The 23,280-nt window shown below is 58.0% G+C and overlaps 1 protein-coding gene across 23 annotated transcripts in view; it reads left to right on the plus strand.

Moving 5' to 3' along the window:
* The window catches only part of NRXN2 (neurexin 2), a 109,597-nt gene that overhangs the window by 36,407 nt on the left and 49,910 nt on the right, over window positions 1-23,280 (plus strand). For 13 of the 23 annotated variants that reach the window (XM_070068859.2, XM_070068909.2, XM_070068894.2 and 10 more), the window contains 5 exons: window positions 8,181-8,225; window positions 15,176-15,337; window positions 15,989-16,427; window positions 22,165-22,551; window positions 22,739-22,942. In XM_070068859.2, coding sequence (XP_069924960.1) covers window positions 8,181-8,225; window positions 15,176-15,337; window positions 15,989-16,427; window positions 22,165-22,551; window positions 22,739-22,942 — 1,237 coding nt within the window. The remainder of the gene's footprint in view (window positions 1-8,180; window positions 8,226-15,175; window positions 15,338-15,988; window positions 16,428-22,164; window positions 22,552-22,738; window positions 22,943-23,280) is intronic. The other 10 variants (XM_070068943.2, XM_070068906.2, XM_070068869.2 and 7 more) reach the window with 2 other exon arrangements.

Here is a 23,280-nt window from a genome sequence, read left to right on the forward strand (position 1 = left end):
GTAGGGTGGGCAGGGGTCCTCCAGGTGGGCAGACTTTGGCCTGGTGAAGCAGGTGTGGGTGTCCTGACACTGGCAGCCAGGCATGCATGGAGGCCTGCATTGTGTGTGGGGCAAGCTGGGGTCTGCCGCTGTGGAGGTCTGTCCGGGGCGGGGGCAGGGATGGACTGAGAATGAGGTGGAGGCCGAGGCGGTTGAGGGAGTGGGCGCCTGGCCCTGCTTCCTCTCTGGACAAGCCTTCCGGGGGCCAGGCTCTCTCAGCCGCCCGTGGTTTGTTTCTCCCTCCATCCAGCTCCTAGGCCAGCCCGAGCAGGTGCTCAGAGATGATTCCTGAGTTGGCCTCCTGTCTTTGCCTTCTGTGACTGTAACAGAACACCTGAGGCCGGGATACTTTATAAAAGAAGAGGTTTATTTAGCTCCCAGTCTTGGAGGCTGCAGATCCGAGATTGGGTGGCCATACTGGCTTGGCCTCCGTGAGGGGCCCCTGTCTGCACCACAACACGGCGGAGATGTGGACAGGGACACGGCTGCGTGCAGAAGGGGCCGAGCCCATGCTGCTCTGCGAGAACTCACTCACTCCACACCAGCACTCATCCCGGCTGAGCTGGTGCCCCATCACCTCATCACCTCTCAAAAGTCCCACCGCCTCAGTACCACCACACTGAGGACCAAGTACGCAGCACACGACCTTAGCCAAGCCTCAGCAGCCCTGCAGACAGGACAGGCCCCTTCTTGCCCCTCTGCACCTGCTCCTCAGTTACCCACTGGACAGGTCCTCTCAGGAGTGGCCGGTCCTCTTCCCCTCTCACGGGGCCCAGGGCGGCCATGTCCGTGGCTGGGCTTTGATGGACAGAAGCGCTGCTACTTGTTTTCCACCCTCAGGCAGGGTCCACGCCTGGCCCTTCTAGCAGGAGAGGCCGCTGTGCATCCTTGGTGGGGGTCCCTGTCTCCCCCGCCCCCTCTTCTGCTCGCTCGCGCCAGGGCCCTGTGCTCAGGCGTTGCTGGCTCTTTTTTCTCTCCGGTCCACACTTCACAGCTTCAGCAGAGAGGCTGCCCCAGCCCCAGCTCCCAAGGGGTAAATGCACCCAGGAAGTGGAGCGGCCCCGCCCTCGGGGGCCTGTCCTGCTGCTTGACGGCCACTTCTTGTTCGTTTTGCTCTCTGGACTTCTCGATCTTGGTTGGGTGTTGGCTAAGCTTCCGTCACTGCCTCTGTGTGTCCCCCCCACCCCCCCGCCCGCAGAAAGGTTCGTCGCGCGACTGAGGGTTCTGGCTGCGCTCCCACTCGTCTTACCTGTTCTTATTGAAGGCCACTGAGTGACTCTCTGGGGGGGGTTCCTCCTCATCTGATGCCCCCCCCCCCCCGCTGTGACAAGGCAGGGACGAACACCCCCCCCACCCCCCGTGACAAGGCGGGGACGAAGCCTGCTGCTCTCCTGGGAGCCTCTTGCTCCCTGCTGCGGCTGGGTTCCTACTGCCCCCCCCACCGTGACAAGGGTGGGACGACCCCCCCCCACCCCCCCCCCCGTGACAAGGCGGGGACGAAGCCTGCTGCTCTCCTGGGAGCCTCTTGCTCCCGGCTGCGGCTGGGTTCCTACTGCTGTGCCTGTTCTTCATGCCCCTGCAGTCTGTGGAGCGACACGCTTACAGACCTACTCTGTGCACGTCGCAGCCTCTCCTGACCTGGTCAGAGGGCGTCCTGCCCTGGCACTCTGAGCATGTCTGAGTGCGCCTCACGCTTTGTGATATTTCAGGTGCCACCTACATCTTAGTGGGAGGCAGAGGAGTTGCCTTTGGTGCGTCTGGTTTGCTTGCTATCCCTAGGACTGTCACCTGGTGTTGCCTTTGGCTAGAGGCTGCAGGCCCAGGGTCCCCATCCATGTGTGCGTCGTTTGGCCGAAAGTACATGGTACATTCATACCCCATTCCACCCAGGACTTCAGCTTTAAACATTATTTATTTATTTGAAAGTCAGAGTTACACAGAGAGAGAGAGAGGTCTTCCATCTGCTGGTTCATTCCCCAATTGGCCACAACAGCCAGAGCTGCACCTATCCAAAGCCAGGAGCCAGCAGGAGCCTCTTCCGGGTCTCCCTGGCAGGTTCAGGGGCCCAAGAACTTGGGCCATCTTCTTCTTTCCCAGGCCATAGCAAAGAGCTGGATCGGAAGTGGAGTAGCTGGGACACAAACCAGTGCCCATATGGGATGCCGGCACTGCAGGCGGTGGCTTTACCCGCTACACCACAGCACTGGCCTCTAAACATTTTTTAAATCAATCTTTTATTTTATTTTATTTTTTAAAAGATTTAGTTATTTTTACTTGAAAGTCAGAGTTACACACAGAGAGAAGGAGAGGCAGAAGAGGTGGGGGGTCTTCCATCCGCTGATTCACTCCCCAACTGGCCACAACAGCCAGAGCTGGGCCTATCAGGAGCCAGGAGTCAGGAGCTTCTTCCAGGTCTCCCATATGGGTGCAGGGGCCCAAGCACTTGCGCTATCTTCTACTGCTATTCCAGGCCATAGCAGAGAGCTAGATTAGAAGTGGAGCAGCCAGGACTTGAACCGGTGCCCATATGAGATACTAGCACTTCAAGCAGCAACTTTACCCACTACGCCACAGTGCCAGCCCCCCTAAACATTTTTTAAAATTTGTTTTTGTTTATTTGAAAGGCAGAGAGAAAGACAGCAAGAGCGATATCTTCCATCTTGCTGGTTCAGTCCCCAAAGGTTCCCAACAGCTGGGCTGAGGCTGGGCCAGGCTGAAGCCAGAAACCCAGAGCTCAGTCCAGGTCTCCCATGCGAGTGGCAGGGCCCCAAGTACCTGAGCCATCACCTGCTGGCTTCCAGGGTGTGCATGAGCAGGAAGCTGGGCTAGGACGCAGAGCCAGGATCGACCTAGGGGGCGCACTGCACTGTCTCCCCAGGATGTCGGCTGTTCAGAGATAGATTGAGTCCGTGCAAAGTGAACACAGCAAGGCCAGGAAAGTCAAGTGAGCCCAGAAGCCTGAAGCGTTGCAGGAACTCGAGAGCTGTGCAGGAGGAGAGAGAGGTCTGTGGCTGGGGGAGAGGGCGACACAGGCCTCGGCGGTGCTGGCTGCACGCAGCGGCTCGAGGTCCTGGGGTTGCAGAGTCATGGGCCTGTGCCGGCAGTGGACAGAAACCACTTCCTCCCGGGTTATCCTGTCGGAGCACGCAGAGCGGAGCCTCAGGGCCACAGAGGGTCTCTGAGTAATGACTCTAACAACCTTTTTTTTTTTTTTTTTTTTTTTTTTTAAAGATTTATCTGTTTGAGAGTCAGAGTTACACAGAGAGAGGAGAGGCAGAGAGAGAGGTCTTCCATCTGATGGGTCACTCCCCAGTTGGCCGAAACAGCCAGAGCTGCACTGATCCGAAGCCAGGATCCAGGAGCTTCTTCCAGGTCTCCCATGCGGGTGCAGGAGCCCAAGGCCTTGGGCCATCTTCTACTGCTTTCCCAGGCCATAGTAGAGAGCTGGCCTGGAAGAGGAGCAACCGGGACAGAATTCGGCGCCCCGACTGGGACTAGCCGGGGTCTGGCGCCGCAGGCGGAGGATTAGCCTAGTGAGCCGCGGCGCCAGCCTAGAGGGTCTTAGAGCACAGTGAGGACCAGAAACGGCCTGAGACAGCGCCTTGCTCTCTCCCTCAAACCCAGCTCTGGAGAGCGTTGTGACCAGCCGTGTCACTGAAGAATTTTGGCAGCCGTGACTATTCGGAGGATTCCCTGAGGCCTATTTTTACTCCTGGGCCCACTCTCTCCTCCCATACCCAGTTTGCCTCCCAACCGCCTCCCACCACCATGCAGGCTGAATGTGCAAACCCATTTCATCATTAGCCAACACCAAATTTGGAAGACAAGCTGGCGACCAAAATATCCGTGGCGCTTCTTGCCGAGCTTGGATGAACGCCTCTTCCCAGGACAGACTTTCAGGAGCTCCCCTGGGCCTTGGGGCTGGGATGCCCCAAGGCTGGAATCCTCATGGGTGCAGTCAAAGATAGAATCCCACAAGGATGGAGTCCTCAATGATGGACAAATCTCTAAGGACCGTCAGCCGCAAACTGGACCCCACAAGGAGGGACTCCCCGAGGATGGAATCCATCAGAAATCTAGGGTTCCTCTCCCCTCTGATCTCTGTTCTGAACACCCGCTCCTGGCAAGGCCCACTCTCTGTCTCAGGGCCAGTGGTGCTGTTTCCCATGGCCATCTACCTGGACTTCCTTAGCTCTTCCTTTCTTCCCACAGTTCTCCTTTCTCTCGTGGAATCCTAGCCTGGAATTTGAGTCACATGTGCAATTTGAATTCAAATCCCAGCCCTTCCACTATGTTGGTTGAATGACATTAAAGGAGTTACACAGCCCCCTCCCCCGCCCCATTCCCTTCAACTCCTCATTGACAAAGTGAGACGAGCCTTGGATGACTAACAGGTACTGTCTTAAGGTACTTAGCGCAGTGGCTGGCAGGATAGGAGCCCTTCATGAATATTAGCTGTGTTTTTTTCAATCCTTTGGGCCCGCATTCTTCATAAAGTCTCCCGTGATTCATTTCCGCAGTCAGGTTCCCTTCGCCGAGTCCTTTGGGTCCACTGGGTCTCGTATTCCAGCGCTGGCGTCACACGCAGCCCGTGGAGTCAGTTCTGTGTTCCTTCCCCATCTCTGTGCCGAGGGCGTCCGCGCCTGAGCGCTTCATACCAGCTACCGCTGAGTGGGCTTAGGCGCCTGTCTGGCAGGTTTTCCGATTCGTTTGCTCTCTTTCTCAATGGCAGTTGATGAGGTTTTTGGAGGTGAAAACCCACGTCCCAAGGTCGCAGACCCAACTCCTTTCCGTGAGCATTAACTGCCTCTCATCCTCCTGGGAAAACCCCAGTTCATGTAACGAGACCAGAAGACAGCCTCCCCCTTCCCTCCGGTTTCCTCCAGACCCATCCTCTGTGGCAGGGTTTCCCAGACTGCATCGTGATACCTCCCACCCCCCGCTTGTCCCTGAGTTCAAGGGTCTCATCTCTCTCGTATCCTACCTGTGAGGTAGGTGATATTGTTCCCATTTGACTGTTTGGAAGCTGCACCATGGAAGGTCAAAGAACTCGCTCAAGGTTTCCCAGTCAGGAAGTGGTGGGATCAGAAGCCTGTCTGATCCGAAGCCACTCCAGCTCTCTGCCTCGCAGGGAGGGCCGCCTGCTGTCACTGGTGAGACGTAGAGGAAGCCGAAGTCCATCTGGGGTTCTGTCACTGGATGTCTCCAAACCTCAAATCCATCTGAACGTTCTGCTTGGATCCCTGAGGACTGGGTCCCTCTTAGCTCTGTGTAGAGTGGGTTCCTGGTTGGTTGTTTTTCCGTCTTCATCCTGAGTGTCCTTGCGTGAGAGCCACAGAGACTGCCTTCATCCCAGATCTGCATCACTGGTGCGTTTCATCTCCTATTGGCTTTCTTGAGGGCCAGGGCTGCACTCAGAAGTCTGGTGGAGATGGCGGCAGCTGTGTCCAGAGAGCCTTGGCCAGGCAGTTTACCTCCGGATAAAACCACCGACCTCTCCCCGATGGCTTCCACGCCCGCCTCACTTGCAGGCGGCCTCATCTGTGCTGCTGGGCTGCACGAGCCCTTCCACTGTCCCCATGAGTGGGGCAAAGCCTTCATCGCTCGCGCGTCCACCTGAAGCCTCAGCTTCCCAGATCCCGGCCTTTGAGAGGTGGGGGCTTCCGGGTGTCCCCCTCGGTGCTGTGTCTCAGGCCACCAGGACTGGGTTCCAGGAGAAGCCCCAGTCTAGAACCTGACCACGATTGACCTTAAGCATGATTACTGTAGACCAAGTTCTGCATCCTCAGACCCTACACCCAGGGGACCCCGTGTCATCCACCTGAACCCCCCGTTTTCAGAGGAAGCCTGCGTCTGTAAGCCAGGCAGTGGAAGGGCCAGACTTGGAACTCGCGTTTCTTCTCTCCCGATCTCGGCTCTTAGTTCGCGGTTCTGCTTGTTACAGTGGAGCTGTCTCCACGGAAGCTGAACACTTTCGTTTTCCTCAATTCTTCGCAAGTGATTGGGTTTTCACCCTGATGCCTTTTTTCCTGTTTACGTTGACTGATGCAGGGATACCAGACAACTCTCACCCTCAGGACACAATTGGCTTAGCTGCCCTGAAGCTGTTAGCTCTTCCTTGTTCTGACTGGTTTGCGTCTTCTGGTCTTCACCGTCTTGCTCGCCAGCAGAGCCATCCCTCTGCACCTGCAATTAGGCGCGCCCCCTACTATGTAAACTGCTTCCGCATCACCAATAATTAATATTGGTTGTCCAGCACTTCTTCCAGCTGCTAAATATTGAATTCTGTTGTTCTTAATTATACAGGGCCCTTATTAATTGTCTTACTGAATTAGTTCTGTGCCCACTGGTTATAATAACTCTGAAACTAATGGATCTGTCCCTAGCAGACCTCGCCTCCTCACGACCACAGCCTTGGGTGTGCAGCTTAGTGATCAAAGGACATCAAGAAATTGTGCCCCTGCATCTCTGACCCTTTTAGAGAAGGCCGCCTCGGCCCCTTTGCCACTGCCTTCCCGGAGGTCGGGGTCATTGTGACGGCGGCTGCTGCTGCTGTCTTTGGCGATGAGAAGAGAAAATGATGTAGAAGCACAGTGGGGTGGGGACTCCAGAGACAGGGGCAGGAAAGCTTAGCGAGGAGGAAGATCCCAGAGGTAGATGGGTCTGTGTGTTCTCTTTTATGGGTGTAAGAGAAGTGAGTTTCTGGTGCTGGCTGTGGGAAGTGGGAGTCCAGGGGCTTGGGGGTGTGCAAAGGCTGGGTTTTTGGGACAGCCTTGTAAGGGATTCCAGGGCTGGTGGAATGGTGGCAGGAAATGAGCTCTGGGAGGGCCAGCCGCTCACAAGAGGATAAGAGAATGGGGGCGACCGAAGAACCTTGGAGGAGGACTTTTTGGGAAATGTGGGTTCTGGAAACGCCAAGGGGGTGGGTGGGTGGGCAGGGGGAGTCATCGGTGGGTGGAGGGGGGGAGGGAGGGAGGGCTTGGGGTGATTCCACGTATCAGAAAGTGCAGACCCTCTGCCAGCCCTGGAGGGCAGGGTTTCCTCCCCCCTGTTCTGGCGGAGCCTCACTCAAGAGGAGTAGGAAGGGAAGGGGCACCGCCCTTCTCCTCCTGTGACTCCCTGGCTCTGTTTGCCCATCTTCCTTCCTCAAGAACAGCAGACCCCACGTCCCCTCCTAGGCTCCCTGGGAACCCCTCCGTTTGCCTCCAGACGCGACTGCCTCTGATTCTTGCCAGTTCTTTGGCTCTCGAGGGGCATTGCCCACCCTTCTCCCAGCCTGAAGCCAGCTAGCCCATTGCCAACCAGTTAACCCATTAACCTGACATGGCTACTGGTCAGCCAGTTGGCCAGCGTCAACTCACTCCGAAGCCAGTTCTCTGGAAAGCCATCTGTTTGACCAGTTAGCCAACAAACCCATCCGTCCATGACCAGAGTCAATGGCCCATGCCTTCTCACTGCCCTGTTCCCCCCCCCCCTTCCCCCACCCCTAACATTTCAGCCGACAGGACTTACTAATACCGCATACCCAGGTCTGCTTCTTAACCTCCTGCCTCCCCTCTGTCACCCTCTGTTGGAAAATCCCGTTGGCGACTCTGTGTGTGTTACTAACACGCTTATGACCCAGGGGACCGAGGGATGGTCAGGGACAGGTGGGGCCAGGTATGAGTGAAAAACCGAACTAACCTTTCTGTCTCATCCGCGGAATGTCGGCCATCTTTAAGTCCTTGCTTTCTTGGTCCAGTTCTTTTGTTGTTTTCTCCTCTACTAACCAAGGTCTCTAACTGTCCCCTTCTCTGCAGACTGCTCTCCCTCGGGGAAGGGATCGGGAAGGGAGCGGGATCCAGAGGAGGGATGGGGGAGGGGGCGGGGGAAAAGGGTTTAATTTGTGTGTGTGTTTTCTTTCTCCCTCCCATTATAATTTAATTTCTTTTTAAACAAAAATACTTCTGCTGAACCTAAGGTGGGAGGGTTTGAACGAACAACCAAATATATATGGATATATATTTTTCCTCCTTCCTTGAGTTTCACAGTTGGTCATTTTATTTTTCTTTTCTTTCCGTTCTGTTCTTTTGTTGTTGTCTCTGTTGTGTTTTTTTTTTTTTGGACACCCCCTCCCCCCTCCCCCCATATCTCCGGTGAAGCACGCAGGGATTGGACACGCTATGGTAAACAAACTGCATTATCTGGTAGATATCACTCTAATTGTCTTACCGTTTGGTTTGCCGTGGGTTTTTTAACTGTTCGATTCTCCCACTTTTGTTGCCTCTCCCCATTTGGTTTTTGGTTGTTTTGCTCTCTGGTTTTCTGTTTTCCCTGCGTCCTGGACAATCTGTAGGTTTTGCTTCTCTCTCTTTTTTTAGTTTCCCTCCTTCCCTTTTCTTTCTTTTTTGGCCCAAACTCAAATCCAAAAGACAAACGGAAATCAAAGAATTCGGCCTGCCCCTGCCCTGTTCCTGACTTCCGAATCCAGATTCCTGGCCAGAGAGACCTGGGGGCAGGCCCCGAGCGCGCCGGCTCTGGTTAGACCAGCCCCGCGCCAGGCTGCTTATTTCAATTGCTTTATTTTACCCTCCCCCTCTTTTTTTTTTTTTTTCCTCTTTGGTTTAGTTTCTTTCTTGGTCTCCTGAAAATCCATGGAAAACACCATCCCATGACACGCTCTGCTCTGCTCACTGTCAGCTTTGGACGGGCCCTGCAAGCTGGGGCAGGGGGATGGGAGCACGCCCTCCAGTGGCAGCCAGCTGGGCAGGTTTCCCCAGGGTGGGACGGGAAACGCAGAGCTGGGTGGGACCAGTCCAGACATCGCTCTGGTCATCTGTTCGGTTTGGGGCTGCCCAGTGCTGGCTGCCAGTGGAAAGGCCGTGTCCCCTCCCTCTCATCTCAGCCTTGAGGGTTTCCGGTTCCATGCCCCCACATTGTGCATGGCATGAATGGTCTTCTCCCCGACCAGGGATAGCGTCCAGCCCCCCACCGCTCTGCTGCTCTGACTAACACTGTGTTTCACACTGTCTTCCGCCTTCTCCGCCCTCTCCGCCCTGTGCCCTGCGCCTCCTGCACGGCCTCTGCCAGGGTTCACTTTCCTTCCCTGCTGAGGGGCGAGGAGGAGGCCCGGCAGGGGGGACGCCGGGGTGGGGGTGGCATTGGCTGTCCTCGTCTCCACACTCCTCTGTTTGGGTTGGGCTCTGTCCCGGTGAGTGTCGGTGTGGGCGTCTGTGTGAGGCAGCTGGTGTGTGTCGGATGTGGGTGTGACTGTGTGTAAATGTTGGTGCGACATTTAGTGGGTGTTAGTGGGAAGCTGCACTGTGTTTGGGAGACTCTGCTGGTGACGCCACAGGTATACATGTGAGTGTCAGCTGGGCGCTGCGTGACTGTGTGGGACTCCAGATGGAGATGGGCTGTGGGGGCCGGCCTGGCAGTCTAGCTGCCGTGACGGGCAGGAAGAGGGGAGGAGGAGCAGAGGCTGCTCCCGTGCTCCTGGTTCTCCTGGGAGCGTGGGCCCCGCTGTGCGCCATCCCCTGGGATTCCCTGAGGCCTGCCTGGGCCCACCTCTGCCGCAGCAGCCGGTTAGTCATGGCCTATTAATAATGCAGGGTGCTGGAGCGCCAGGCTGCGGACCCTGGAGACGGACGTGTCTGTGGAGCTGGCTCTTCTCAGGGCAGCTTCCTGGCCTGTCTTCCTGCCTGGTTCTGACTGTGGAGGGTTCCCAGCCTAAGTGGCCCCTACTTGCCCAGGAGACTGGGCCCCTGAGGCCACACCTGGCATTTCCTGACACTTTTGCAGGCCCTGTGTTGCCCTGTTTCCACACAGACTGGTGCCCAGGGCCAAGGCCAAGGCCAATGCCGGCCCTCCCCAGTGTAATACTCTTGTGGCCATTCTGGGTCCTTCCAGTGTTCAAACAGAGCCTCGTGGTGGTAACAGCACCGACACTGCCCAGGCCTGTTCCTCCTGTTGCTGCTTTTAGGAGTTAGCTGCCACCTGCCCTGCACCGGCCAGGCCACTGAGTACCTGCCCGGAGCTGGCCATTTGGAGCGTCCCTCCTCTGGATAGCCATGCTGTGACTCGGGACAGAAGGGAGGCACGCTCTAGCCGCGGGGCACACACCACGTGTCTGAGCAGTGGCAGATTCAGGACCCCGCAGACCTTCCTTCCAGTCCCAGTTTGGATAAAAATTGACCATGTGGGCAGAGGGTACAAAAGCTCTGCCCTCATCGACCGCCTGGGCTGAGAATAAACCCGGGGTGAGTGAAGGTCAAGAAGCAACCCGCTGGAACACGTTTGTATTCCGTAAAGCAAATTATGGTTCCACTACGCTTTGTAACACGTTAACCGATTATCCCAGTGTTTCCAGGGCGGGGATGCTATGTAAAGAAGCGACTCTCTTCCCAGAGCAAGCCCTGGAGAATACAGCGCCTCGGTTCCCACTAGAGATCCTACTACCATCCCTTGTTAAGCATCGGTCCCAAAATAACTGCATGAAACCTCACAAAGCTTCAGGAATTGGACTGAGAACAGGTGGGGGGTACGGGAGGCTTGGCTAAGTTGACCTGGAGGCCAATGACCGTCTGGTTTCAGCCCAGACAAGCAGGTGCCTGCTGAATTCCGTCTCTAAAACCCACCCTTCCCTGAGTGATCAAGGCCGGGTGGTGCACAGATCCAGGTGCCTCTTGGGGGCCTCACAAAAACCTGTCCCAAGGTTTTGCTCTCTCAGACAAGGCTGGTGGCAGAGCTGGGTTTCCAGGCGTCCTGATTCCCCGAGCCTCCCTCAGATGGGTTCCCTTTAGCTTTTTATTTGTTTTTGCCAACTCACTCACAGGGTTTGTTCTCCTGTTGTTTGAACGCTTCTCCATGGTGGAGAGGGCTGATCACAGACCAGGAAAGTCCAACCAGTTGAGGGATTTGGGTTGAAGCAATCAGGCTGACGGAAGGTTTGCACATGCCCTGGGGGCTTGCAGTGGCTTTGACCCCCTGAACGTCATTTAGACGTGACGGGTACCTGGATAGCAGACGGCAGCCACCTTGTTCCCAGTTCCTGGAGGAAGCAGCTCCCTGGCTCTCACAGCCCTCGTGGAGGAGTTTTGCCTCCCTGCTTAACCCCCATTTGATGCCCAGAGCAAGCCTGGAAGACATGGGAGAGGCAGCATTGTCAAATCCGTCTGCAGATGAGATTGTTCCAGAACATGGCGGAGGCTAAATGGCAGTCAGGACCTCCCATCTGACGTCTTTCCCCTTTGCTCCCAAACTTCATGAAATCCAGATCTCAGGATTTGTGGCGGGGCCGTAACTGCCGATGGGGTTTGTCTTCTTGGAGTGTCTTTCCAGCTGATTCTCTCCTTAGCTTCTCCCCCCACGCCCACGAGTGGCTAGGCCAGACCCAGAGCAGACCTGCAGGGCCTCCCTCAGCCTGGGGACCCTTCCTTGCCTGTCATCTGTCCCTGCTCCCACCTCACCCACTCCCAGGGGACTCTCAGGACCCTTTTCTTGGACTAATTGCTCTCAACCACAGCAGGCTCCGGGAGCCCTTCAAGAATTTGATGGCAGCAATGGACTCTCACAGGGGAAAAAAAAAGGCCATCACGTGGCTTTTCTTTCACTGTCCATCCCCCATAATTGCAGACACCTGCCTCAGTCCTGTCCTCAGGATGGGGAGGCCGGTGACTGACTACTGCAGGCTACCGGGAGAGGCCCTGGGCCGTGCCCGAAGGGTCTTTCCCTTCTTGCTTGGTCCCTGCTTCTGGGCAGCAGCCTGCCCATGGTCTGACTCCACGTCCTACCCTGACCACCTAAGGAAGGGAGCAGAGTCCAGGGAGGGGCGAGGCAAGAGGGCTAAGGTCTCCCCCACCCCCAGTCTCTGCAGGCTGCCTGCCGCCTCCCCCCCAGCCTTCTGCAGCTTGGCAAGTGCAGTGGGTGCCAGGTGGGGTCTCCTGCTGCCCGTGGCCTCCTTCCGTCTTCCCAGGCAGAGGTTTTAGTCATTCTCTTTGGCCTCCTCAGTCTACTCTGCCTGACTTGTCTGTGGCGAGTGCAGTGGTGGGTGCTGGTTGGGTGTAGACCCTCTGCTGTGTCTCGGGGTCCTAGCCATGGTCCTGCCGATGTGGCTCGGGTGGGAGACAGCCAGGGCGCCCCCTACTGCCGTCTGCAGGAGGTGGTGTGTGCACAGGTGTGTCTGCAGTTGGTGACTGGTGGTGAGTGGGCAGTGGTGTGAGTGGGGCGGCCCCTGTAGAGGAAGGTCAGGTCGGATGTCCCTCCCCCGGAAGTGTTTCGGCCTAGAGGCCTCTCCTCTCTCCTCAGCCAGAAGGAAGCTACTCCTTCCTGCACCTTCCACGGCTTTTTTGCTTCCATCTCTGCTCCCCCCAACGTCCCCTGCCCTGCATGCCTTCCTGCCTGCAGCTGCCTTCTCTGGCCTGCTCTGCTGGGCCTGCCCCCCACCCTGCTCCTCTAACTCGCATGGGTCCCAGCTGCAGTGGCTGTTCTGTGTGGCACGGCCCCTTCCCTCCCCTCCTCCCCCGCAGGCCCCACCCCTTCCAGAAGCTGCGTTGGGGGGGGGTTGGGGGGCAGGGGCATCCCGAACCCCTGGGGTGGAGGGGGACCCGGGTAACGATTCCCTGTTTCCTGCTTTTACTAACGAACCTGCATTTTTGTGTCTGGACTTTGATCTGTCTGAGGGAACAGTTGGGTTTACTAATCCAAGTCATCTTCCTCCCTGCCTTGCCCAGAGCCCTTCCTCCATCCCCTCCACCCTGCTTCCTTTCCCCTCCTGCCTGTCTTTCTCCAGTACCCCAGCCCCCACCTGGCTGATCCCCTTCCTCTGGGCACCTCCTCAAGTTCCCTGCCTCCTGCTTCCTGGTCCCCCCACCCCTGGGCCATGAGAGTACTTAGGTAGCTCTTTTCCAGTAGGGGCCAGCCACTGGGATGGGGTGGCACGGTGAGGTTTGTGCCCAGCCTGGAGGGGAATCCGGAAAGGTGTTCCTGGGCCCCTCTGATCAGCCCGAGTCAGGTCCTTTTAACTCCAGGACATCCAGGGGAGGGTGACGGTGGCCCGTGGAATGGGATGAAGAGAGCTGCAAGGGAGAAGGGGGTGGCCAGAGGCTGGTGCTCAAGGCCAGGGTAGGGGGACCCAGCAGAGGGGCTCAGGGAGCCAAGGCCAGAGGAGATTCTCTCCCTGGGGAGCTCTGGGGTCAGGGATACCCTCCCCCGACACAGAAGCAGGGACTTGGGGGGACTTCCCTCACAGTCACAGGCTCCCAAGGAGCTTAGCCTTAGAGATGCAGACACAGGTCACAAGCGACCTGCCGTTGACCTGTCAGGACCGTGTGCTGTGACCCCCCAGGACAGGGCTGGGATTAGTAGGGTTACAGGGACGTGTCAGGCCGGCACCTGCCCTTAAGGCGCTGACCCTTGGGTCGGGGTGAGCAGACTGAGGCTCTGGGTCTAATTAGCCCAATTCCCAGTCTCAGAACAGCTCAGAGTGGAGGTGGGGGTCAGGGTGGAGCCAGATTTGTGCCAGGGAGGCCCCTTCACTCTGTCACCCCCCTCCCTGTCCTATCCCAACCCTTTGTCCCCCACTCCCTCTTCCCTATCTAATCGCTCTTGCATGTTTTTGTGACTAACACTCTGCCCCTTCCCTTTTCCACCCAGACCCCCACTTCTCCTCACCCTTGGGTGGGGTAGAGGGAAGAAGAAATAAACGGTGATGACCAGCCCCTGCCCCCGAAGACTCACAAGCTTTCAGACCGTCCCTCCCACAGAGACACCCCTTGCCTTCCCTCCACGAGCCTAGATCGCCGGCACAAGGTTTGATGGTTCCCAGGAGGTGGCTCCTGCAGCCCTAGCCCTGCTCAGACCCCACCCCCACCCCCTAGGAGGCTCCAGCCAAGTGCAGAGGAGCACAGGACGCTGTCCCTGCCCCAGTTCCACCCCTGTCCTTTCAGAGTTCCTAGAGCCTTGGAGACAGTTGCTGGAAGATGGCTGGGGACATGTGCATATGGACTGGTGTCGGGGGACAGGGACTGTAACTGGAAGGCCCAGTCCCTAGACTTTGCTGATAAGTGAGGTGCTAAAGTGTGCATGGGGGTGCAGAAGGCGGGGTGCTCTGTGGCCCTTGGAAGCACAGGCTGGGGCCAACCATGAGCTGGCACCTGGTGGCCCCTGCAGGGGTCTGCTTTGTCCCATCTGGCCCTGCTAAGCCACAGCCTCCAGCCTCTGGCTGTGAGCCCCCTTGTCTCAAGCCCTCTGGCTACAGTGTCAGTGGCCAGGTGGGCATTTGACTCTTCGGGAGTCAGAGTGTCCTGTGCCTGCCGTGTCCCCCAAGGTTATTGGTTATTTCTGCCTTAGCCTGGCCACCGTTGAGCCCCTGTTGCCTCCTTGGGACGCCAGGCACTGCCCTACTCCTACCTGTCTTGTGCTCTCGCTGGCTTGAGCCCTGTTCCCTCGCCCTGACCCATTAGAGTGACAACTGTGATGTTGGCGGAGAAGACTAGAATATGAAGAAAGGCAGGGAATAGGCAGAGGGCTGCCCGCTCCTGTGGATGCGAGAGCTGACCCTGAGAAGTACAGACTTGGGCAGGGGGCTAGAGAAGTGGGAGCCCCTGGAGCGTTGGCCGGCAGTGGTGGGAAGTGCAAGACTTCCCGGAGTATCTGAGTCTTGGCCCTCCCTCCACTGTCTCCCATACCCCCCCAACCCCCCCCCCACCCCACCCCCCGGGCTGGGAGGGCTGCAGGTGAGTCTAAGCCAACAGGATCTGGGGGAGGGGGGGAGTCCGTGCTCTCCGCCCCTCTGTCTGAAAGGAGCTCTGAAATCTGTGTGGCCAGAGTGTACCTCGGGGGAGAAGAGCCGGGGGCCCTGTGGCGGGGGTCCTGTCTGGAGTCCCCACTCCGGGAGCTGCTTCTCGGTGCCCCTCGGGGCGAGCTCCCCAGGTTCCCTCAGGCTCCTCACCCACCTGGAGCCATCAAATCTTGTGCTGCCCCGACTTCCTCCTGCCCTCTCTCGCCCCACTGTTCCTCCTCTGAGACAAGCAGACATAAAAATGGGGGCCCCGCCCCTGCTGCCCCCCGGCCCCTCCCTCGCCTAGCCTGCGACACTTCCCAGGGAGTTGATGCCGGTTGTCTCCTGTCTCTCCCCCTCCCTCCCTGGGCTGGGCAGGTCACCATCTCGGTGGACGGGATCCTGACCACCACAGGCTACACACAGGAGGACTACACCATGCTGGGCTCGGACGACTTCTTCTACATCGGGGGCAGCCCCAACACAGCTGACCTGCCGGGTTCGCCCGTCAGCAACAACTTCATGGGCTGCCTCAAGGACGTGAGTGGGGCTGGCAGGGGCTGGGGTCAGCCCCGGAAACGTCTGGGTGTAGCTGCCTGGGTCCTCTGTTCCGAGTCCATGGTTGAGCCGAGGGCCCACCGACTCGGTCGGTCCACAGCCTTCTCCCCTCTCCTTTCTTTGGTCCTGTGGCCGCCTCTCCCCTGCCCCATCCTCGCAGAGGGCCCTCGAAGGCAGCCGTGGTGCAGAGGAGAGACGCTGCGAGTGAGAAGACCCGCGTCTTCCGCTCTCCAGCTCTGTGACCTTGGCCAAGCCGCCCGACTGTCTGTAGCTTGGTTTCCTTTATCAACGAATGGGCTTAAGCTTGTTGTGAGGAGCAGATGACAGTAGAAGCGAGAATGCTGAATCAATTAAAAAAATGTCACAGCAGTTGATTGCCTGCCTCGTTATTAGCGCGCACTGCGCTTCATGGGGCACCGAGAGCCCACAGGGTGAGCCGGCATGCTAGCGCTGGCCGGGGGGAGGGGCAGAGGGGACACGCGGGGCGGGGCCGTGCTGGGGGAGCTCTGGTGCAGAGGCTCAGGCTGTGATCTGGGGGCACCGGGCAGGCGCGGTGCTGCTGGGCAGGAGTGGCCAGGCCCTAAGCTGCTCTCGCTTCTTGGTCTCTGCTGCCCCCCCCCCCCCCCCCCGCAGGTGGTCTATAAGAACAATGACTTCAAGCTGGAACTGTCCCGCCTGGCAAAGGAAGGCGACCCCAAGATGAAGCTACAGGGGGATCTGTCATTCCGCTGTGAGGACGTGGCTGCCCTGGACCCTGTGACCTTTGAGAGTCCCGAGGCCTTCGTGGCGCTGCCCCGCTGGAGCGCCAAGCGCACTGGCTCCATCTCCCTGGACTTCCGCACCACCGAGCCCAATGGGCTGCTGCTCTTCAGCCAGGGCCGGCGGCCCGGGGCTGGGGCCGGAAGCCACAGCTCTGCCCAGCGGGCCGACTACTTCGCCATGGAGCTGTTAGACGGCTACCTCTACCTCCTGCTGGACATGGGCTCCGGGGGCATCAAGCTGCGGGCCTCCAGCCGCAAGGTCAACGACGGCGAGTGGTGCCACGTGGACTTCCAGAGGGACGGGCGCAAAGGTCAGGAGGCCTGTGCAGCCTTCCCCTCTCCCCTGTCGATCCTCTCCGCCCGCCCACCCCGGGCCTCCCTCTGTCACTCCCATCACTGCGCTGGCAGGAAGGGCACAGCCTTTGGTGTCCGTCAGACCTGGGTTCACACCTCTGCTCTCCCCACTGCTGCGTGCGGGCCTCAGTTTCCTTATGTAGGAGAGGAGTAATTATACAGACACCATTACAAGGAAAAAGTAGGTGTAGGTGTCGTGGTGCAGTGGGTGAAGCTGCTGCCCGTGTTGCCAGCATCCCATAGGAGTGCTGGTTCGAGTCCCAGCAGCTCCACTTCTGATTTCAGCTCCTGGGAAAGCAGCAGAAGATGGCCCAAGTACTTGGGCCCCCGCTACTCATGTGGGGGACCCAGATGGAGTTCCAGCCCCAGCCCTTGTGGTCATTTGGGGGAGAGAGTCAGCAGACGAAGATCTCTCCCTCTCCCTCTCCCTCCTCTCTCCCTCTTCTCTCCCCCTGTAACTCTTTCAAATAAAATATATACATCTTTGGCTGGCACTGTGGCTCAATAGGCTAATCCTCCGCCTTGCGGCGCCGGCACACGGGGTTCTAGTCCCGGTCGGGGCACCAGATTCTGTCCCGGTTGCCCCTCTTCCAGGCCAGCTCTCTGCTGTGGCCTGGGAAGTGCAGTGGAGGATGGCCCAGGTGCTTGGGCCCTGCACCCCATGGGAGACCAGGAGAAACACCTGGCTCCTGCCTTCGGATCAGCACGGTGCGCCGGCCGTGGCGGCCATTGGAGGGTGAACCAATGGCAAAGGAAGACCTTTCTCTCTGTCTCTCTCTCTCACTGTCCACTCTGCCTGTCAAAAACAAACAAACAAACAAACAAAATACATCTTTTTTTTTTCTTTTAAAAAGAGTAGAGAGTAGAAGCATTAGCACAGGGCCTAACAGAGTAGATGTCCCAGTCCCCTTAGGAAAATGTCTTCCCAGCATGCCTCCCTTCCACCTCAAGCCATTAAGCCTCCTTTTATTAATTCACTCAACAAATATTTACTGAGCGCCTATCAAAGGTGCTGGACAGGACACGTGCACAACAGAGACATGAGCAGACCCTCCCTGCTGCCCCAGACCCCTTGTTCTGGTGACGGAGTGGGCGCAGCGAGGGCCCTGGGAATCCAGCGGCAGGGCGAAGGTTGCCAGGGCCGGCAGGTGCTGTCTCTTGAACCTCCTGTCGCTTCTGGCCACCCTCTCCTCCACCTGCCCTTTTCAGCCCTGGTTTCCCGTCTATGTCTTGCTTTCTGCTTGCTCATTCTCCGCTCTTGACTCTTCCCCGTCTTGCTGGACATGAGAGAATTACCCAAGAAAGAGAGAATTGATATGAATGAGAACTGACACGTTATCCATTTTAAGCACTTATCAACGTCAGCTGAATTTTCGTGCTCCCCCGGCTGTCACCCTTGAGCCTGGCTGGGGTGGCCATTCCCCCGCACACAGGGAGGAGGGGGCTGCCGTGGCTCCCTGCCTCTGAGAAATGCTGCCTTCCCCAGGCTTTCTGTGCCGGCAGCAGTGGGTCTTCGTGGAGCCCTTGGCCTCCCACATAGGTGACCAGTGTCTCCCCACCCCCACCCCGCCCCAGGCCTTGCAGAGCATGCCAGATCTGCTCCCTGGCGCCACCAGGGCCTGGAGCTGTTGGCCTGGCACCGATCCCTGGAGCCCAGACACCAGGTCTGGCTGGGCCTCGTGCTGACCAGATTCCAATGTTGCTGACAGCCCGTGTTCATGCGTGCACATGGGCCCAGACTCGGCAACTGGTTCAGCAAAGTCCCCTTAGGCCTTTCCCCTGGTCCCCCCCCCCTTATTTATTTATAAATTTTACCTTTTATTTGTGCTTAAAAGACAGAGGGGAGAGAGAGAGAGAGAGAGAGAGAGATATCGTCCATCTGCTGGTTCACTCCTCAGATGTCCACAACATCCGGGGATGGACCTGGCTGAAGCCAGAAGTCCTGAACCCAACCTGAGGCTCCCACATGGGTGGCAGGGACTCAAGTACTTGGGCCATCATCTGCTCTCTCCCAGGATGCATTAGCAGGGAGCTGGATCAGAAGCAGAGCTGGGGGCCAGCCCCGTGGCGCACCAGGTTAATCCTCCGCCTGCGGCGCCGGCATCCCATATGGGCGCCGGTTCTGGTTCCAGCTGCTCCTCTTCCAGTCCAGCTCTCTGCTGTGGCCTGGGATAGCAGTGGAGGATGGCCCAAGTGCTTGGGCCCTGCACCCACATGGGAGACCAGGAAGAAGCTCCTGGCTCCTGGCTTCGGATCAGCGCAGCTTCGGCTGTTGCGGCCATTTGGGGAGTGAACCAATGGAAGGAAGACCTTTCTCTCTGTCTCTCTCTCTCTCACTGTCTATAACTATACCTGTCAAATACATAGATAAAATCTAAAAAAAAAAAAAAAAAAAAAAAGTAGAGCTGGGACTTGAACCAGACACTCTGATACTGGATACAGGTATCTCATGTGGCATCTTAGGCACTGCACCAAATGCTTGTCCCTGTCTATCCTTGAAAAGACAAAGTTGTGGGAAATCATACATAGTATAAAATTTACCATCTGAACCATTTAGAAATGTACAGTTCTGGGGCATTAAGCACATTTATGTTGTGTAACTATTACAACCGTCTGTCCCCACTGAGAGTCCATCCCCACCAAACACTCCCTGTCGCCCCCCAACCCCGGTGCCCACCGTCCTACTTCCTATGAATCTGGGACCTCGTATGAGTGGAATCATATAGCATTTGTCCCTCCGTGTCTGGTACTGCACTTGGTGTAGTGCTATCAAGGCTCACCCATGTGGTACCGCGGGTCAGAATTGCCTTTTTTTTTTTTTTTAAGTTTATTTGAAAGGCAAAATTACAGAGAGAGAGAGAGAGAAATCTTCCATCCACTGGTTCACTCCCCAAATGATTGCAAGAGCTGGGGCTGGGCCAGGCTGAAGTTGGGAGCCAAGAGCTTCATCCAGGTCTCCCACAAGGGCACAGGGGCCCACACACTTGGGCCATCCTCTGCTGCTTTCCCAGGCATGATAGCAGAGAGCTGGGTCGGAAGTGGAGCAGCGGGGACTTGAACCAGCGCCCATACAGGATGCCGCACTGCAGGCGGTGGCTTTGCCCGCTATGCCACAGCGCCAGCCCCGTTTCCTTCCGTTTTGAAAGCTGAGCAATACTCCATTATCATAGATACACATGTGTTCATCCATTCTTCATTGACGGACGTTTGCATGACCCCTTTTCCGTGTCTTAGAGTGACGCTGGAGCAGAGGCCTGCACCCGCTGACTCGTCACGTAGTCCTGCCCACCTCTTCCTTTCCTCCTCTCTTCCTTCTCGTTCCACACCACCACCTGGTGGGCGTGGAGCAGGCATCAAGGCACTCTGGCCATACACAGGTGTGGGTGAGCACACAGGCTGTGTCTGGGGGCCTGGGCCCACCCTGGGGAGTGGGTTTGGCAGCCAGATCCTGGGGAAGGCGATGCTTTGTCAGAGAGCCAGCTCGGGGCTGTGTTAATAAAAGGGGACACAGGGCGGGTTTCGGCTCTGTGCTTAAGAAGCTGCTTTGGGCACCCACATCCCCTTTCAGGGTGCCCGGGCTTGGGTCCTGGATTCCCTTCTGGTTCCAGCTTCCTTCTGGTAGCGCCCTGGGAGGCAGCAAGTGGTGGCAGGTACTTGAGTCCCTGCAACACCCAGGACTTGGCCAGGCCGGAGCCAGGAGCCAGGACCTGCATGCAGGTCTCCCATGCGGGCGCAGGGGCCCGTGCACTTGGATGTCACTCCCCGTCTTCGTGGAGGAACGACACAGGACCCTGCGCTGTTCTTTTGTCTGCTCGGCCCTCCCCGGGTTTGCTGCTGGTTCTTCCCGGGTTGGCTACCGACCCTTCCACCTCTGTGGAAGGGCGGTTCCCCCTGCCACATTCCCCACTTCCGCGGGGGAGCGGCACACCGCCGGCCGGCTCTCTCGGGGGCTACACAGGTGTTCCTTCAGATAGATGTTCCCAGTGCATGTTGTCTCTCTCCTCCTTTATAGTCCTCTTCCACCAATCCCAACTCTGCTACCCACACGCCGAGTACGCTGCTCTCCTCCAATCAGGAGCAGCTCCTGCAGCTTGTCAAGTTGGTGAGAGGCAGCTGTGTAGAAGCTGTTTCCTCCTCTCCCAGCGCCATATTGTGGGAGAGCAGATGCATAGAATAAGTCTTAATTCCAGTAACTTAGCCTAGTCTGAGTTGCTCCCAGTTGCTCCCCACACTTGGATAATCCTTTGTTGCCTTCCCAGGCGCGTCAGCAGGGAGCTGGATCAGAAGCCGGGGTCATGAAGGCTTGAATAGGCAGTCTAGTGTGGATGCAAGTGGTGGCTTAATGTGCACTGGTTTAACCCAACTATGACAGACAGGTTTTTATTTAAAAAAAAAAAGATATTATTTATTTATTTGAGAGATAGAGTTACAGAGAGACAGAGAGAGAGAGAGAGACAGAGAGAGAGAGACAGAGAGAGAGACAGAGAGAGGTCTTCCATCCCCTGGTGCACTCTCCAGATGGCCACAACAGCCAGAGCTGCACAGATCTGAAGCCAGGAGCCAGGAGTTTCGTCCAGGTCTCCCATGCAGGTGCAGGGACCCAAACATTTGGGCCATCTTCTACTGCTTTCCCAGGCGATAGCAGAGAGCTGGATCAGAATAGGAGCAGCTGGGACACGAATTGGCACCCATATGGGATTCTGGTGCCATAGGCAGAGACTTAGCCTACTATGCCAGAGCGCCGGCCCCAGAGTAAACTTCCTAACGTGTAGTTTTGCAGCCTAAGGGCTCAGTGAAAGCTGCAAGGTGCCCACCTCATCCTGAGTCGCTGCTCTAAGACGGTCACCTGTGGCAGGCTGGTCTGTCGCTGCACCAGAACGCCCGAGACTGGGTGACTCACAGAGGAAAGACGCCCGATTGGCTCAGGGTTCCAGAGGCTGGGGAGTGTAAGGCGGCAGCGACTGGAGAGGGCCTCACGCTGTGTCCTGTCACAGTGGCAAGGCAGGAAGGGACAGCACTGTAGGAACCTGCCTTGCGCGTGAAGGCGTTCATCTCTTCTAACAGCCGAAGCAGCTCTCCAAGGGCCCACCTCCCCGCACTGCCACAGTGGCAACCAGATTTCCACGTGAATTTCCGGGGAGGGGGCGTGGTGGGAACAAACCATTTTCAAACTGCAGCGTCATCCTTCCAAAGAATACTTCCAGCTCCGAGCTCCCTGGCTGGCCCCCTCTCCTGGGCACCAGTCTGCCTCACAGGCCCAGAGCCGACCTGCCTGATTGTCTAGTCCACTGGACACAGGGCGGGCTGCAGGCTGGGGGCAGTCAGGCCGACGGTGGGGAGCGGTCTGAGGCCTGGCTGCCTGGGCGGGTCTCTCGATTCAAACCTTCAGCCCTGCAGGTTCTCGACCTCCAGTTCCGGTTCTTGGGCTACTGGTGGGAATGACCTGGGGAACAAGCCAGCCTTTAAGGGGCCCAAGCTTTTGGGGTGAGGTGGAGGGGAAGGGTGCACACTGAGGCTCACAAGCACAGTGACTGGGCTGGGGGCTCACAGGAGCGCCTCCACCTGGGGACCTGGTCAGACAGTTTCTGCTGCAGGGAGTGAGGCTGGGCGCCCTGGTGAGGCTGGAGGTCTCCTTGCGGTCAAGGCTTCTCTCTACCCTGCTTCCGCCTAAGGCCCACCCTGCCTTGTCCGCAGGCTCCATCTCGGTGAACAGCCGCAGCACGCCGTTCTTGGCCACGGGGGAGAGTGAGGTTCTGGACCTGGACAGCGAGCTGTACCTGGGCGGCCTCCCTGAAGGGGGGCGGGTGGACCTGCCCCTGCCCCCGGAGGTGTGGACAGCAGCACTGCGGGCCGGCTACGTGGGATGTGTGCGGGACCTCTTCATAGATGGCCGGAGCCGAGACCTCCGGGGCCTGGCTGAGGCGCAGGGGGCCGTGGGTGTTGCCCCCTTCTGCTCCCGGGAGACGCTGAAGCAGTGCGCATCGGCCCCGTGTCGCAATGGAGGCGTCTGCCGAGAGGGCTGGAACCGGTTCGTCTGTGACTGCATCGGGACCGGCTTTCTGGGGCGGGTCTGCGAGAGAGGTGAGGCTGGTCTCCCCCCCACCCCGCCCCAGTACCCTCCTCCTCAGGGCACCCCCACTCTCCTTCTCTGTGTTGCTTCCTCCTGACGATGCCCCCATAGGCCAGCCCTGGGCTTGTCAGCCTTGTGATTCTCTGGTCTTCTCTCTCCTCCCACTGGCCTTCTCCTGTTCCCCGACTCCTGGGGCAGAGGCCACGGTCCTGAGCTACGATGGCTCCATGTACATGAAGATCATGCTGCCGAACGCCATGCACACGGAGGCGGAGGACGTGTCCCTGCGTTTCATGTCCCAGCGGGCCTACGGACTCATGATGGCCACCACCTCCAGGGAGTCTGCCGACACCCTGCGCCTCGAGCTGGACGGGGGGCAGATGAAGCTCACGGTCAACCTCGGTAACCACCCTGCCCTGGGCCTCCTGGCCCCTTCCCTGGCCCTGTCTGTGACCCACACCCCCCTCTGTCTGGAGAAGTCGGTGGTGGTACCGGCATAAGAGGCCCTCAGCAGAGGTTGGAGGTGGGGAGGAGCCAGCCTGGGTGTGAGCCCCTGAGGTTCTCCACGCCTGACGACACTTGAGTGGGGTGGGGAGTACGGCCCAGGTGTCTGGGGGTGGCAGTCGGGAGTCTGCAGTGTCTGTCCCGCCCACACACGCAGTGACACTGCTCATCCACTGGCCTGTGCATTCGAGAAGCACTTGCTGATGGCCCTGGGCACTGCACTTGAGCTCCATGCA

The sequence above is a fragment of the Oryctolagus cuniculus genome, chromosome 1 (assembly GCF_051225735.1).
Source record: "Oryctolagus cuniculus isolate XC-2025 breed Fujian yellow rabbit chromosome 1, ASM5122573v1, whole genome shotgun sequence".
NCBI lineage: Eukaryota > Metazoa > Chordata > Mammalia > Lagomorpha > Leporidae > Oryctolagus > Oryctolagus cuniculus.